We start from the raw sequence: 15,011 nt of genomic DNA, 5'->3' as shown, positions 1-15,011 counted from the left end.
AGAAAGGTAGCCATTTCTTTGTGTCTGGGTTTTGCTTTTCTTTTTGAAGAAGACAATCAAAAAAGGAGAGAACACAGCTATAAAGGTAAAGTGGTCAGCACTGTCTGAAAATACATTTATAATAGAAATGCAATTTCTTAGAAACCTAACAAAATTATTTCTTTAAGTGGGTTAAAATTAAAGTATAGGCTGCACAATACTCATCAATACACAAACCAGTATTTGCAACACTGACTTTTGATTAATTTGCTTGGGAATTCTTGCGACAGTAGAGTCCAAAGTTAAAGAATTAATGGATACACAAGCAGAGCTGTCAGAAAATAAATTTGAAAACCAATTTAAGCCAAAATCCTAGAAGTTATTTTTAAAGGTGGCAGAATCATCCTAAGGTTTGTAAACATAACAGTTTCCCTTCAAAAACATTTCATAATGAATAATAATGATAGATGGAAAGACCTAAAAGTAAATAAGAAGTTGCACCTCCTTTGCCTGCAATGTCTTGCCCATATCTCCTCTCATCCACTATCCTGCTCCCTAAATCAGGTTCAGTCATCTTCATTCTTCAAACACATTTGTCAACAGCCAGTCCCAAGTCTCCCAGCTGTTCCTCCCTGTCTTCCTTCCTCTGTCCTCAACTCTAAAACAACGCTGCCTTTTCAACAAGATCAGCAGTAAAGTGTGTACCAAAGAGCTTGTAGTTAGAATCAAGTATTAAAACTGTGGGTGACTGGGACTTCCCTGATGGCGCAGTGGTTAAGAATCCACCTGCCAATGCAGGGGACGTGGGTTTGAGCCCTGGTCTGGGAAGATCCCACATGCCTAGGAGCAACTAAGCCTGTGCACCACAACTACTGAGCCCGTGTGCTGCAACTACTGAGCCCGTGTGCTGCAACTACTAAAGCCCAAGCGCCTAGAGCAGGTGCTCTGCAACGAGAAGCCACCGCAATGATAAGCCAGTGCACCACAACAAAGACCCAATGCAGCCAAAAAGTTAATAAAAAATTTTTTTAATTAAAAAAAGAATACATACACACAACTCTGCAGAGTTAGGGAGGCTGCCCTGCAGTTTGGCTTGGAGAGAGGAGAGGCTGGGTTGGTGGCATCATGTGAGATAAGAGGGCCTGAAACCAGAAGGCCTGAGATGAGGGGGTATTACAAGTAGGGCTGGCTGCTGAACCTCCTCCCTAGGTCCAGATGGTTGGAGCTGACCAGTGGTCACCCTGCAAGGGGCTCCCTCTTGCTCAACCTGTTCTCGGCTCTCATCTCCTGCCCCGAGTGTCTGTGCCAAGGGTAGACCTCAGTTTTGGTTAAGTCTGCCCTGGCGGGGGGGGTGGGGTGGGGGGATGAAGGGCAGTCTCTGGCAGTGGTAGATGTTCTGACTCATTCTGGCAGGTTCCAGAAAGGGGAAAAGAAACAGGACAGGGTCCCAACTCTTGTTCTGTGGCCTTATTATAATAAGAAGCCTTCTGAAATGGAGCAGGACGCTATGGTCTATGCCCCCCATGTCCTCCACCTGCCTTTTGTCTGTGGAAAAACTTTAGCCAAAGGATAAGTTTAATCAGAGAAGTGAGAAAATGCAGAAGCAAAGAAAAGCAAACAGGACTAAACAATAATAGTTCAGTCAGTAAGCAAAGTCAAGGACCTTTAGTTTCCCCTCAAGGGCTACAGATAATATTCTGAGCCATATCCTGTGATCTGTCTTGTAGGTACGGAAACCCGCACCAGGTGGAAGAAGTTAACCACATGATGACCAGACTGTAGCCATGACATAAGCTGCCACAATGCAGAGAACTGGCCTCAAAGAAATAGAAACCAACCCTGGAACTGAAGATTAACTCTAGCGAAAACAATCAAGATGATGCTGATCAGACCACCAATGACCAAGTTCAAGATGACTGTCGGAGCTGACTGTGCTGTTTCTGCATGTAGCCCCCTGCCTCCGTCTGTAAAAGCTCTTGCCCCCGATTGTCAGTGGGGGGAGTCAGCCTTCGGACAGGAGTCCACCCTCCTCCCCGCCCCTCCGTTGCCAGCATCCAAAATAAAGCAAACTTTCCTTTCCACCAACCTTGCCTCTTTATTGGCTTTTGAGCAGCGAGCAGCCGGACCCCACTTTTGGTTACTCTTCCAGGCAGCACCTAATACCTACAGAATTCTAGTGACTCTTTAGCTGCAGGGCAATAAACTATTTACTTGTTCTGTACTGGCCCTGCCCCTCCCCTTAGAGACAGGAACTGTCTTTCTTATTCTTTGTGTAGCTTTGTCAACGCCCAGCAAAACACCTAGCACAGAATAGGTACTCCATAAATACTTAAGTAAATAATAAGAAACTACTGACTAAAGGCAATGAATCAATAACCAGTGAGCCTCCTCCCCTGCCCCCCACCCCATCCAGGCCCTGGGCATACTGCACAGCAGCTTCCTTATTTTCTGAGCATGGGCTGTGTGAGCAATGGGCCAGGAGCTTCCCCTGAATACTCACAAGCTAATGAAAGCCTAGATGATAAAAACCATGTAAAGAGAAAACTTTTGGGGGGAAGGGTGTAGGGCTGATGTGTGTATGGGAAGGGGTGTGGGCATGAGATAGTTGAAGGGGGAGGAAGATTTCCTAGTTTTAAAATAGACTTGCCAACCCACTAATTATATATAGTGCCTGAAGACACCAAAGCTGTTCTCTATTTGGAAAAAAACATTTGAAGTAACTTGCAAATACACTATATTTTTTCTTTCTCCTCTTTTGGGAGGGAGTGTGTTGAGCATGTACATTACAACAATTATAAAAAAGAGTTTTAAGGAAAAAATATTGCCTGTAATCCCACCATCCTACAGTTTTCACATTTTCATGTTATTTGCTCGTTCCATTTGTTATGCACATGATTTTTCCATCTTTGTGAACTTTACAGAGAGGCAATTTTTCAGTCTTTCCTTACATTTTTCTCCTGAACATTTTTCCTTGTGGTCAAATACGTTTCATTATTATCATTTTCATCACCTGAAGAAATTGCAATGTTCGGGATTGTAATAATAATGGAGCCATGAGATCTGCATGCACAAAATGTTTTCCTTTTCCTACACTTTTGCCGGAGGGTAAATTCCTGGGTCGAAGGGTATGGGTGCTTTCAGGACCGGAAGTGAGTTTTGGCACCTCCATCACGAAGGGCTGGTTTGAGCCTCTGTAGCACCAAATTCAGTACCTCCCTCGGATGCTAAAATGTAGCACCCAAGAGGCTCCAACAGCTGCACTGCTGGCCTCGTTCACACAAGCATGCCCCTGACTCCCTTACAAGAGAACTGGAAAGGGCTTTCTGAATCCAGTGCGCAGATGTCTTGCAAGGGCTCCGAGAGGCTGGCAACTGCCATCCAGATAAGCAGGAAGTGGACTCTGCCTGCACTGGGAGAAGGAGGGTGGCCTTTTTGGGCAACCCTAAGGAATCCATCCATTCCCTTCTCCCCACCCTACAAATTTCACTTGCACTTGAATTACTTGAGTCCAGTTGCAAGGTCCTCTAAAGGTTGAACTCCTTGGAGAGAACAGAATGTCACTCATGTTTGCACATGATACACAGCCCTCTGATGCTAAAGTGTATGGTATACATGCCAAACACATGGTGTCCCCTCTAAAACGTTCACAATAAGCATTTCTGAGCCTGAGCCTTAAGGAGAGAAGATATTTGCTTCATTGAAGAGCTCGGTCTCTATCATAGCTCCCTTTTTGTTTGTTTGTTTTGTTTTTTCCTCTTTTTCTTGATAATTCTGAAGTAGACCCAAATGAACCAGCTCAATCAGGGCTGGGTTTTTTGCAAGACAAATTTTCTTCTTCCTGCCCTCTTTTATTCTGTCTTTAGTCTGCTTTAATTGTTTCAGGTACTATTGTTTCCATGTTTTGATGGAATACTACCTCAAAGCCATATTGGATTTAAGCAGGATCTGAAAGACCCATAAATAAGCAGCATGTTAAGTAGAGAGAATATCAGTGACAACTGACTGGATAATAATGTGTACCATACAAGGAGCTTTCGTTTATTGTTATCAAAGCACATGCAACTTTTCAGATCCTCCTTCTCTGTGATTTCAACAAGATACTTATAACTTTGTTTTGCTTTTTTGTATGAATACTTATTGAAGAGTTTTCCCATCCAAATTTTTCCTTTTCCCATCTGAATTTTCAGGGTCTTTTTGAGCTTTAGCTGTGGGTCACATCCTGTACCCAAAAATGCAGAGAAATTTCAACATTTAACATGTACTCTGTATCCAACCTGTTTGGCATAGTTGCAGAGACAATTCTCAGTGCCTCTCTCCCCAAACACTGCTTTCCTGTCAACAACAACTGCCCACTGAAATATGTCTCTCATAAACATCTCTGCTCCTTCCTTTCTAAGAAAACCCAGAAATACAGCACTAAGTTTAGACCGGCTTCTCTCTTACCTAAGGTTTTCAGATCAAAAGCTCTACTCCTGGGCTTCCCTGGTGGTGCAGTGGTTGAGAGTCCGCCTGCCGATGCAGGGGACACGGGTTCATGCCCCGGTCCGGGAAGATCCCACATGCCGCGGAGTGGCTGGGCCCGTGAGCCATGGCCGCTGAGCCTGCGCGTCCAGAGCCTGTGTTCCACAACAGGAGAGACCACAGCAGTGAGAGGCCCGCATACCGCAAAAAGAATAAATTAAAAAAATTTAAATTAAAAAAAAATTTAATAAATTTATTTAATTATTTTTGGATGCCTTGGGTCTTACTGTGCGCAGCCTTTCTCTAGTTGCCGTGAGCGGGGTCTACTCTTCGTTGCGGTGTGCAGTCTTCTCATTGCGGTGACTTCTCTTGTGGAGCATGGGCTCTAGGCGCGCAGGCTTCTGTAGTCGTGGCTCATGGGCTCTACAGTGCAGGCTCAGTAGCTGTGGCGCACGGGCTTAGTTGCTCCGCAGCATGTAGGATCTTCCCGGACCAGGGCTCGAACCCATGTCCCCTGTATTGGCAGACAGATTCTTAACCAATGCGCCACCAGGGAAGTCCCTTAAATTTAAAAAGCCACGTATAAACTAGTGGTTACTCTACTAGACAGTACACCTATAGACTCTGCTGTATGTAGTGGTGTCCCATGGCCCTGAAATTTAACATGACTTTTTTTTTTTTTAAGGTGAAAGGTGTGCTATGCTACCTAAAAGTAGACCAAACCAGAAAGCCAGAAGAAGCAGTCCCAGGCATCCTCTGCAGGGGTCTCTACAGAGTTGTCTGAACCTACCAACAGAGGACAGCCACTTTCCTTGTCTTTTTAACTAATAGACTTTATTTTTTACAGCAGTGTCGGGTTCACAGAAAAATTAAGCAGAAAGTACAAAGAGTTCTCATATACACCCCTGCCCTGACACAGTTTCCTCTATTATTAACATCTTGGATTTGTATGGTACATTTGTCATCATTGATAAACAAGTATTGATACAATATTATTAACTGAAGTCCAAGGTCTACCTTAGGGTTTTTTTTGGCTGTGCCTCGTGGCTTGTGGGATCTGACTTCCCCAATCAAGGTCGATCCTGGGCCCCTGGCTGTGAAAGCGCCCAGTCCTAACCACTGGACCACCAGGGAATTCCCAGGTTTCTGCTTTTTGTGTTGTACAGTTCTGCGTTTGGACAAATGCATCCTGTTATGTATACACCATTACAGTGTCACGTAGACTGTTTCACTGCCTTAAAATTCCCTGTGCTTCACCTATTTATTCCTTCCTTCCTCTACCTCACCTATTTATTCCTTCCTTCCTCTACCTAAACCCATAGCCACCACTCTTTAATGTCTCTATAGTTTTGCGTTTTCCAGAATGTCATATAGTAGCAAGCCTTTTCAGACAGCTTATTTCACTGAGCAATATATTTAAAGTTCCTCCATGTTATTTTGTGCCTTGACGGCCCATTTCTTTTTATTGCTGAATACGGTTCCATTATATAGATATACCACAGTTTACTGGTACATCTGAAGGACATCTTCGTTGCTTCCAATTTGGGGCAATTATGGATAAAACTTCTAAAAACATTTGGGTACAGATTTCTGAGTGGACATAGTTTTTAATTCATTTGACAAATACCTAGGAGTGCAACTGCTAGGTTGTAAGACTCTGATCAGCTTTAAGGAACTGCCAAACTTTCTTCTGTCCCATGTTGCATTCCCATCACCAATGAATGAGAGTTCCTGTTGCTCCACATCCTCAACAGCATTTGGTGTTGTTTTGGATTTTAGCTATTCTAATAGGTATGTAGTGCTATCTCATTTTAATTTGCAATTCTCCAATGACATATTATGTTGACCATCTTTTCATTTGCTTATTTGCCATCTGTATATCTTCGATGAGGTGTCTTGATGTTTTGACCACTTTTTTTTTTTTTTTTTTGCTGTACGTGGGCCTCTCACTGTTGTGGCCTCTCCCGTTGTGGAGCACAGGCTCCGGACGCACAGGCCCAGCGGCCATGGCTCACGGGCCCAGCCGCTCCGCAGCATGTGGGATCTTCCCGGACCGGGGCACAAACCCGTGTCCCCTGCATCGGCAGGCGGACTCTCAACCACTGCGCCACCAGGGAAGCCCCTTGACCACTTTTTAATTGGGTTGTTTTCATACAGTTAAGAGTTATTTTTATATTTAGAAGTCTTTTATGTGTTTTACTACTATTTTCTCCCAGTCTGTGGCTTGTTTTTTTGTTCTCTTAACAATGTCTTTTGCAGAACAATTTTTAATTGTAAAAAAGTCCAACTTAAAAATCTTTTTCATGAATCATGGTTTTGGTGTTTTATCTAGAAACACCATGGAACAACTAACCATCTACATTAGAAATGGTCAGCCATACTAGAAGCTGAGTTACTTAGAACTAAAGTCGCAATTAAGCAATTTGTATAATTATCTTTAAAAAGGATTACCTCTTTTGACTCATTTACCTGTATTTTGGACTTTTTCCTAAATATTCAATAAAAGTTTTTAAGAATAAACCATGTGCATGGAGAAAAAAATAACAAACAAATCATTGCCAAAACTCCCGATTTTAACATGTGGTCATAAAAAAGGTTCATAATTATGACTTTGGACTTCAGGTACAGGAAATTGGATTAATCATAATTCTTGGTTCATAAGACTCTCAGCATTGGCTCACACATAGCCTGCTTTTAGTTATGTCTAAAAAAGTCAAGGCCTTGATCATATGGTACCACATGCCTGGCCTCTTCCCATCTAAGGATATCATACTGAATTTTGTCATCACTACCCTGCCTTCTCTTCATATAAATTCCATCTACGTGACTTGCAAAAAGGTGTTGGCTTACTATCTGGTACTTCTATTTTGTTGTCTGTAGGGATCTCTAGTTCTGATCACTATATTTCTATTCCATTGTAATATATCACATTTTATTTACCCATCATTCTTCAGTGGGGACTTGAGTGGTTTCTGGATTTTTGCTTTCTGTAAACAATGCTATGAAAATTCCTATGTCTCCTGTTACACCTATGTGCAAGTTTGTCTTGGGTATACACTTAGGAGTAAAATTTCTGGATTATAGGATGTTTGAAAGTCCAACTTTAAAAGGTATTAATTACCAAAGCATTTGAAGGATTGAACCACTTTTGGTTAGTATCAGGAAACTTTAAGAGATTGTGTGGAATCCCTCCAACACTAGATACTGCAAGACTTTTACATTTTTGCCAATTGAATGAGTGTAAAATAGTATTTTACTATGGTCTTGATTTGCACTGTAACTTCTCCTGGTTTGAAACTTGGCTTTTCCCTTTCTTTGAAGATACCTTAAGGTATTTTTGGTTTAAAATGCCTCATTTTAATAGACAAATTCATCAATAATACTTTCAGTTAATGCTTTGTGTCTTAAACAGTCCTTCTGTATCCCAAGGTCTAAGCAGTAATCATCTTTTTTTTTTAAGAGTTTAAAACTTTTGTTTTACATTTAAGACATTAATTTTTTTCCCCTATGGTATGACATAGGGATCAATTTTCACCTTTTTCCACACTGAGTTGTGCTCTCAGTATCTAATAGTCTCCTTTCCCCAGTGTGGTGTCCCACCACTCTTATACCAAGTTCAGCTCATGCATGGCTTTTTCTGGGCATTTTGGTCTAATCTACTGGGATTCTGTACAGCCCTTAGCTAATACCACACTATTTTAATTAACATGGCTTCACAGTGAGTCTTAACATCAGCAGGAAAAATGCCCACCTCCCTGCTCCTTCCTTTCTGAAATGTCCTAGCCTTTTGCTCTCCTTTATCTTTTACTTTAGAATCACTTTAATAAGTTCCAAGAGAAAACCTGGTGGGATTTTTGATAGGAATTGCTTTGAATCTATAGGTCTATTTGGGTACAAATGACATCTTCATGATATTGTCTGCCTAGCCACGAACATGTCTATTTTTTGAGGTCTTAGTTATCTCTTAATGTTTAAGAATTTTTTCTTAAAGAGGTCTTCAACATACATTGTTAATTTCCTAGGTACTTGGTATTGTAAAAGATGTCCTCCAGTTTTCTAGTTGTTTCTGCTATAAAGAAATGCAACTGCCTTCTGAAAATTAATGTTACACCTACCACCTAACAAAACCCTGTATTTCTGGTACTTTCTCTTTAGATTTATTTGGGCTTTCTAAAAAACAAACACGTAATGTACAAATAATGAGTTTACTACTTTCTATTTCTTATAAAACTGGCTAGGATCTCTGACACGATTTTTAATATAAGCACTGATAGTGGAAAACCAGCCCTTTGTTTCTGACTTTAAAGGGAAATGAATTTTCCTCTTTTTGGAAGATGCTTGTCTTTTGTTTATTTGGTTTTACATAGAAACTATCACCTTAAGGAAATTCCTTTTTAGTCCTAATTTATCAAGGGTTTTTATCATGAATGGGTATTAAATTCTAATAAATACTTTAACTGGATCTATTGAGATAGTCATAATGGTTTTCTCTTATTTACAGATTTCAATGCTAAGCCATCATTACATATGACATATGAAGGTAGAATATACATACTAAGATAGAGTACACAAGTAGTAAGCAAACAAATGTAAACATAGACATTTGTATTGTAAAATACTATTTTAATCTGTTTACATATTTCAAGTTTTAAAAAGGTTGGCGGCCAGGTAAGTTTGAAACCACAGGACAAATGGTCTTTTGGAGGTCTTTCTACTTCACAATTCTCCAACTGCCGTGTTTGAGCTATGCTGTTTGTTTCTCTAATCCTACCAAAACGAAGCTTCTGCTAGATGCTAATTCAGTGTGACAGAGTTCAGAACAGAGAATCAGACAAGAGCTAGAAAATATGACATGTTCGACTCACAGGAATGTAAGATCACAGTTTGTCATCCTAAGATTACTCACAAACAGATGTGAGTTCATCTCACAAAATTAAGTAAAGTAGAAAACTGAAGGACCAAAGTCAAAATGAACTACCAGAAAGAATAAGAGAAAAAGTAATACAAGGGAACATTATGGTTTTCCTTTTTATTTAACCAAAGACTGGTAGATAAACATAAATACAGCACAATTACTTCAGATCATTCTTCATATTGTATACACACAGACCAATGAACACAATCTGAAAGAAACCTGCAGTCAGCAATGAAATGCATACAGCTTTTCCTTCCCTTGCTCAAAAAAATTTAAAAACACACAAACTTAGAATCTCTTCAGCACACACTCTCCTGTGACAAATGATTCAGACATAAATAGTGGGTGCAAAGAAACTATATGCTAACATATGTGTAACCTTTGTTAATGAAAAACAGAAGCAGCCATAATGATTAAGATACATTCAGTTACTGATAACTAGTTGTGCCCTAAAGGGCATTTATCAAAAGAGAAATCGTGCTGCAGAGAAAAGCTATATATACATACACAATGAGAAAATAAACTGCAAGATTAACGCATGCATGTTTAATACTGGAAAAATCACAGCCCTCCAACATTTCTCCACGTTTGTTATAAAAGCCCTCGGCACTCAACTAAAATTAAAATGATCTTAAAAGGATAATACTTGTAAAGTTTACTTAAGTCTTTTCAGCCACAGAAACTGCAATGTAAATAAATGTTCAGAGTCATTTTCAAAACAAAAACAAAAATCTATTCTTCTGATGACATGCATGATTAAAAGGTCTATGCAAGATACATTGCTCTACATTCCCAATGACTAGGAAAAAAAACCTCAAGTCAATTTTTAGTTTGCAGATGGTCAAAGGATTTTGTATTCCAGGAGTTCAAATCTTCTGGATCTTTTCACCAACAACTACTGGATTTTCTTTTCTGATTTTCTCAGCAGCATCAGCTTTGTAATTGTAAGAGCAATTGTGTACATCTGAGTAACGGTGTACACCACAGTAAACATTTCCACACCGACATTCAAACCCTGAAAATGGATTAATACACATACGTGAGTTGAATGGAAGGTCTAAAAATATTAAACTCTCTAGCATAATTAATGTTAAAAAGATCATATATTTAGGGCAGCAATCTAAAGAATCATTCCAAACAAGCAGTTTCACAACCTAGTAACATTCTCAAAATCCATAGCTGATAGCTTCATTTCTTTTTCCTACCTACAAATACAAATACAAGTTTGTATCAGCAGACCAAGTCATAACCACTTCTCTGAGCTCAAGTTTTCACCCGTGACACAAATTGCTTCCTATCAAAAACAGGGTTGCTAAATTGAAACACTCCTCAAATACTACAATGTGAAAAAATAAGCATACTGTCAGAAGGCAATCTTAAGATTTAATTAAGGAAGAGGAAATGAAACTTTTGACAGAACTGTTAACAAATAGCATAGTATATTAGCTTTCCTTGGCTAACCTCCAATGGAGAGGTGAACTGTAATCTGGCTGAGTGATTTACAGCATGAGATGTTACGGTTGCCTAAGCCTGAATCTATTTACTAACACAGGCAAATTACTTGACCCTTAGCTTCTGCATCTCTAACTTTGGAATCGGTTACAGTAAGAATTAAATGAGGAAGTATTAAGTGCCTAACATATAGTAAACATGCAATAAATGCTACTGATTTTAGGGAAATGCCCCAAGAACTGAAGCCAAAACAGAGAAATAAGCAGTGTGGATAGTCTTTAAATAAAACCAGTCCTGCACCCCCAAATTAGGATTTTATGGTATGATGGAATTACTGGAAATGGAAGATAGGAATCAAAATTTTAAACATTGACATTTGATGTAAACTTCCTTTACCAAATTTTTTTAAACTTCAAAAAGATACTCTGTAACTTCATAATTTTCTTTTATTTTTAAAATTTTATTATTATTTTTTTGGCTGCACCACACAGCTTGTGGGATCTTAGTTCCCCGACAAGGGACGGAACCTGGGCCCTCGACAGTGAAAGTGTGGAGTCTTAACGACTGGACCGCCAAGGAATTCCCCTATAACTTCATAATAATGAATGAAAAATGGAGCCAAGAATACTACTAGACTGACAAGACAGAAATTACTAAGTCGCAGCCTTCTTTCTAATCGTGAAGTCCAAGTTTCTGAGGTTTAGAAAGACAGTATTTGATGCTAAATATGTACACTTTAAAATGCCTTACTTGTTCACGTCTGTACTCTTTAAATAAATACATTTGCCAAGGCATGGGCCAGTCTTAAACATCTCTGATATCAGACTGTAAATCTCCTTTCCTCTTTATCTACACCTTAGCCAGATAAACCTTCCTAAAACACAATTTACTCAAAATCTTATCTTGTGCTTCCCTGGTGGCACAGTGGTTAAGAATCCGCCTGTCAATGCAGGGGACACGGGTTTGAGCCCTGGTCCGGGAAGATCGCACATGCTGCGGAGCAACTAAGCCCATGCACCACAACTACTGAGCCCATGTGGCACAACTACTGAAACCCGCGCACCTAGAGCCTGTGCTCTGCAAAAGAGAAACCACCACAATGAGAAGCTCATGTACCGCAATGAAGAGTAGCCCCGGCTCGCTGTTACTAGAGAAAGCCCACGCACAGCAACAAAGACCCAACGCAGCCAAAAATAAATTTAAAAAAACAAACAAACTTATCTCCTCTTAAGCCAATTTCTTAGAGTATTCAGCACAATGTCTGGCACATAGTAAACAATAAATGGTAACTATTTATAGCTGCAACTGTTCCCCATCAATTAACCACAGTACACATCATTAGCCTTATCTCTATGGTGGTATCTAACCCCCTTCTTCATATATTTTGTGCTACAATCCCCTTTTACGGTCCCCTAAACATGCCCTATCCTTTCTGTGAGCTTTTGTTCAAGGTATTTTTTTTTTTTTTTGCCTGAAATGCTCCCATTTCCATCACTTATTAAGTCCTACTCATCTTTCAAGACCCAGCTGAAACATTCTACCTTCATGACTTTGATGGGCCTCTACTCCTCTTCTTTTATATAAATTAATCACATCCATCCCTGAATTCCCAAAGAAATCTATTTGACTGCACTTAAATGTACTCTCTTTGCCAAATATCCAAGTAATATTTCAAACATTTTCTTCTCCCGCTCTCTTTTTTTTTTTTTTTTTTTTTTTGCGGTACACGGGCCTCTCACTGTTGTGGCCTCTCCCGTTGCGGAGCACAGGCTCCGGACGCGCAGGCTCAGCGGCCACATCTCACGGGCCCAGCCGCTCTGCGGCATGTGGGATCTTCCCGGACCGGGGCACGAACCCGTGTCCCCTGCATCGGCAGGCGGACTCTCAACCACTGCGCCACTAGGGAAGCCCCTCCCTCTCTTAATAACAATCCCAGCTAACAGCTCTGTTACAGTAGTCAACATGTATTGATTACTTATTGCGTGGCAGCACGCGGCTATCACCTTACATATGAGCTCTCTGAACCCTCATGACAACCTGTGACTAGCCACTTTACATAGAGAAAGTACTTCACAGCTCACCAAGGACTTAAATATTCTCTCACACACAACAATTTCGGCTCTCTGAAGGCAGGAGCCACATCTTTGCCCCTTCACAGCACCTGGCGCACTGACCTTACCTGTCTAATATTCTCAAACTCAGCTGAAATGAATTTTTAAAAGAAAAGCTATTCATTTTACTATTAGGTATGTAATTAAAGCTACTTTTATTTAAGAAAATTCAGAAGGTGAAGCATATCTATTATTAACTCATATGGGAACAAAAACAATCTTAATTGAAGCCATTAATAGTAAGTCATGCATCATCATAAATAAAATCTTAATTTTAAATCATGTGATTTAGGCCCTTACCAGTAAGTCCCACTTTCTTCCTGCACATGAAACAGCGATTCTTTTTTTGTTTTGGTTTTTCAAGAGACTTGCTTTCCTCTTCAGATGGCTGCTGTGCCGTTTCTGATACTGAAGCTGATAAAAATAGGAAGGTGGTAAAATTTAATTATTCAATGAGATTTTGAAATTTGGGTGGTTGTTACCCCTCACCCCACCCCCACTGATCTGTTTATTCAGAGGATAACTGAGTAATTTATTTATTTACTAGCATGGAAAGATGCTCACATTAAGTTACAAAGTAGTTTATATAATATGACCCCCTTTTGGTGAAATGCATATATGTATGTTAAGTATGCATGTATGTATACACACATGGAGAAAATCTAGACTATACACTGACTTGTTAACAAGTGACTCTAAAAGCACTATATTTTCTAAAATTTCTAATAATTATGTATTTGACCAATAAAAGACATACAAAACACAAATACTACTTGGGTATTCTAAGGGAGTGTGTAAGAAAATGGTCACATGCAAACTTCTAAATACTGTTGAGCTCAGAACTATGTAGACTTCAAAGAGAATAAGGGGAAAAAGCCTGAAACCAAGATTTAGTGGAATACTAAGTATGTTCAAAATTCTCAGAATGTTTCATATAAAACCTTTAAAATATTGAGAATAAGATAAATTGATTAAAATGTTACAATTAAGATAATAAATTGATTTAAGTGTTGAAGCCAAGGCCAGCTGCATCAAAATTTAGGTCTAATTATTGCCCCTAAATCCTAACTAATGTGACCCCTGCCACTCCCTCTCACTAACTACCCTGGCCCTCCCAAATGCTGTTACTGGAGTTAGAATCTATCAGGTGACCTAGCAGACATGGTATCTTGTGCTAAAACAGTCAGTGACTTGCCAGGGATCAAGGATTTAACCTCTCCAATTTTATCACCAACCAGTCCTCCTTCTTCAGTAATCTACTGCTTAACCAATCTATGGGACTATGCCAGGTACCTCTGCTGTGTACAACCAATTCAAAAGGGCTTCCTTTCTCTCATTTCACCATTCAATTGCCCTTTAAAGCCTCCAGGAAACCCTGTCTCAGTTCTCTTGCAACGTTTCATTCTGATTACCCTTAATTCCCTTAAGTACTCTCTACCAAATTCTGGGCACTTCACATGAGCCCCCTCTTCCATCCATGCTTCACACATTGCATCCAAGTCATCTGCCTTACATGAGAATCTAATGATGTGCCCTCCAATGTTTAAAATTCTTTGACGACTCCCCACTAACCCCCAGGATAAATAAAGCCCAGAGGTCCTTCAGGATTTTTCTCATCCTTCTTTTCTAGCCTTGTCTCTCACCATTCCTCAACAATAATCCATGCTTCAGGCATAGTGAAGTATTTGCAGTTTCCCTGAACATACTAAATTCTCTCTTACCTCTGGGTTTTTTGTAAAAGTTGTCCTTTCTATGTGGAACACTTTTCCTATGCCCCCTTGTCCCTCTCCTCCTTACCTGGCTAACTCCAATGTGTCTTTTTTGTTTAAGCTTATATTATCAGCTCTTACTCCATTCCCTCCCCCACAACTTAGACTAGGAAACCCTACTATGCCCGGTAGCACTTTCTGCACTATTATATTATAAATGCCTTTTTTTCCACCCCGTTACGCGGGCCTCTCACTGTTGTGGCCTCTCCCGTTGCGGAGCACGGGCTCCGGACGCGCAGGCTCCGCGGCATGTGGGATCTTCCCGGACCAGGGCACGAACCTGTGTCCCCTGCATTGGCAGGCGGACTCTCAACCACTGCGCCA

General features: G+C 40.2%; 1 protein-coding gene across 4 annotated transcripts in view; it reads right to left on the bottom strand.

The window, feature by feature from the left end:
* Positions 1 to 9,454: 9,454 nt before the first annotated feature.
* The window catches only part of ZFAND6 (zinc finger AN1-type containing 6), a 75,171-nt gene continuing 69,614 nt past the window's right edge, over positions 9,455 to 15,011 (bottom strand). For all 4 annotated transcript variants that reach the window (XM_033402982.2, XM_004278329.3, XM_033402981.2 and 1 more), the window contains 2 exons: positions 13,219 to 13,332; positions 9,455 to 10,370 (listed from right to left, as the gene is read on the bottom strand). In XM_033402982.2, coding sequence (XP_033258873.1) covers positions 10,222 to 10,370; positions 13,219 to 13,332 — 263 coding nt within the window. In that variant the 3' untranslated portion in view covers positions 9,455 to 10,221. The remainder of the gene's footprint in view (positions 10,371 to 13,218; positions 13,333 to 15,011) is intronic.

This window comes from Orcinus orca, chromosome 2, assembly GCF_937001465.1.
Source record: "Orcinus orca chromosome 2, mOrcOrc1.1, whole genome shotgun sequence".
Taxonomy (NCBI): Eukaryota; Metazoa; Chordata; class Mammalia; order Artiodactyla; family Delphinidae; genus Orcinus; species Orcinus orca.
Note: the sequence above shows the minus strand (reverse complement) of the source record. Positions and strands in the feature narration are given on the sequence as shown.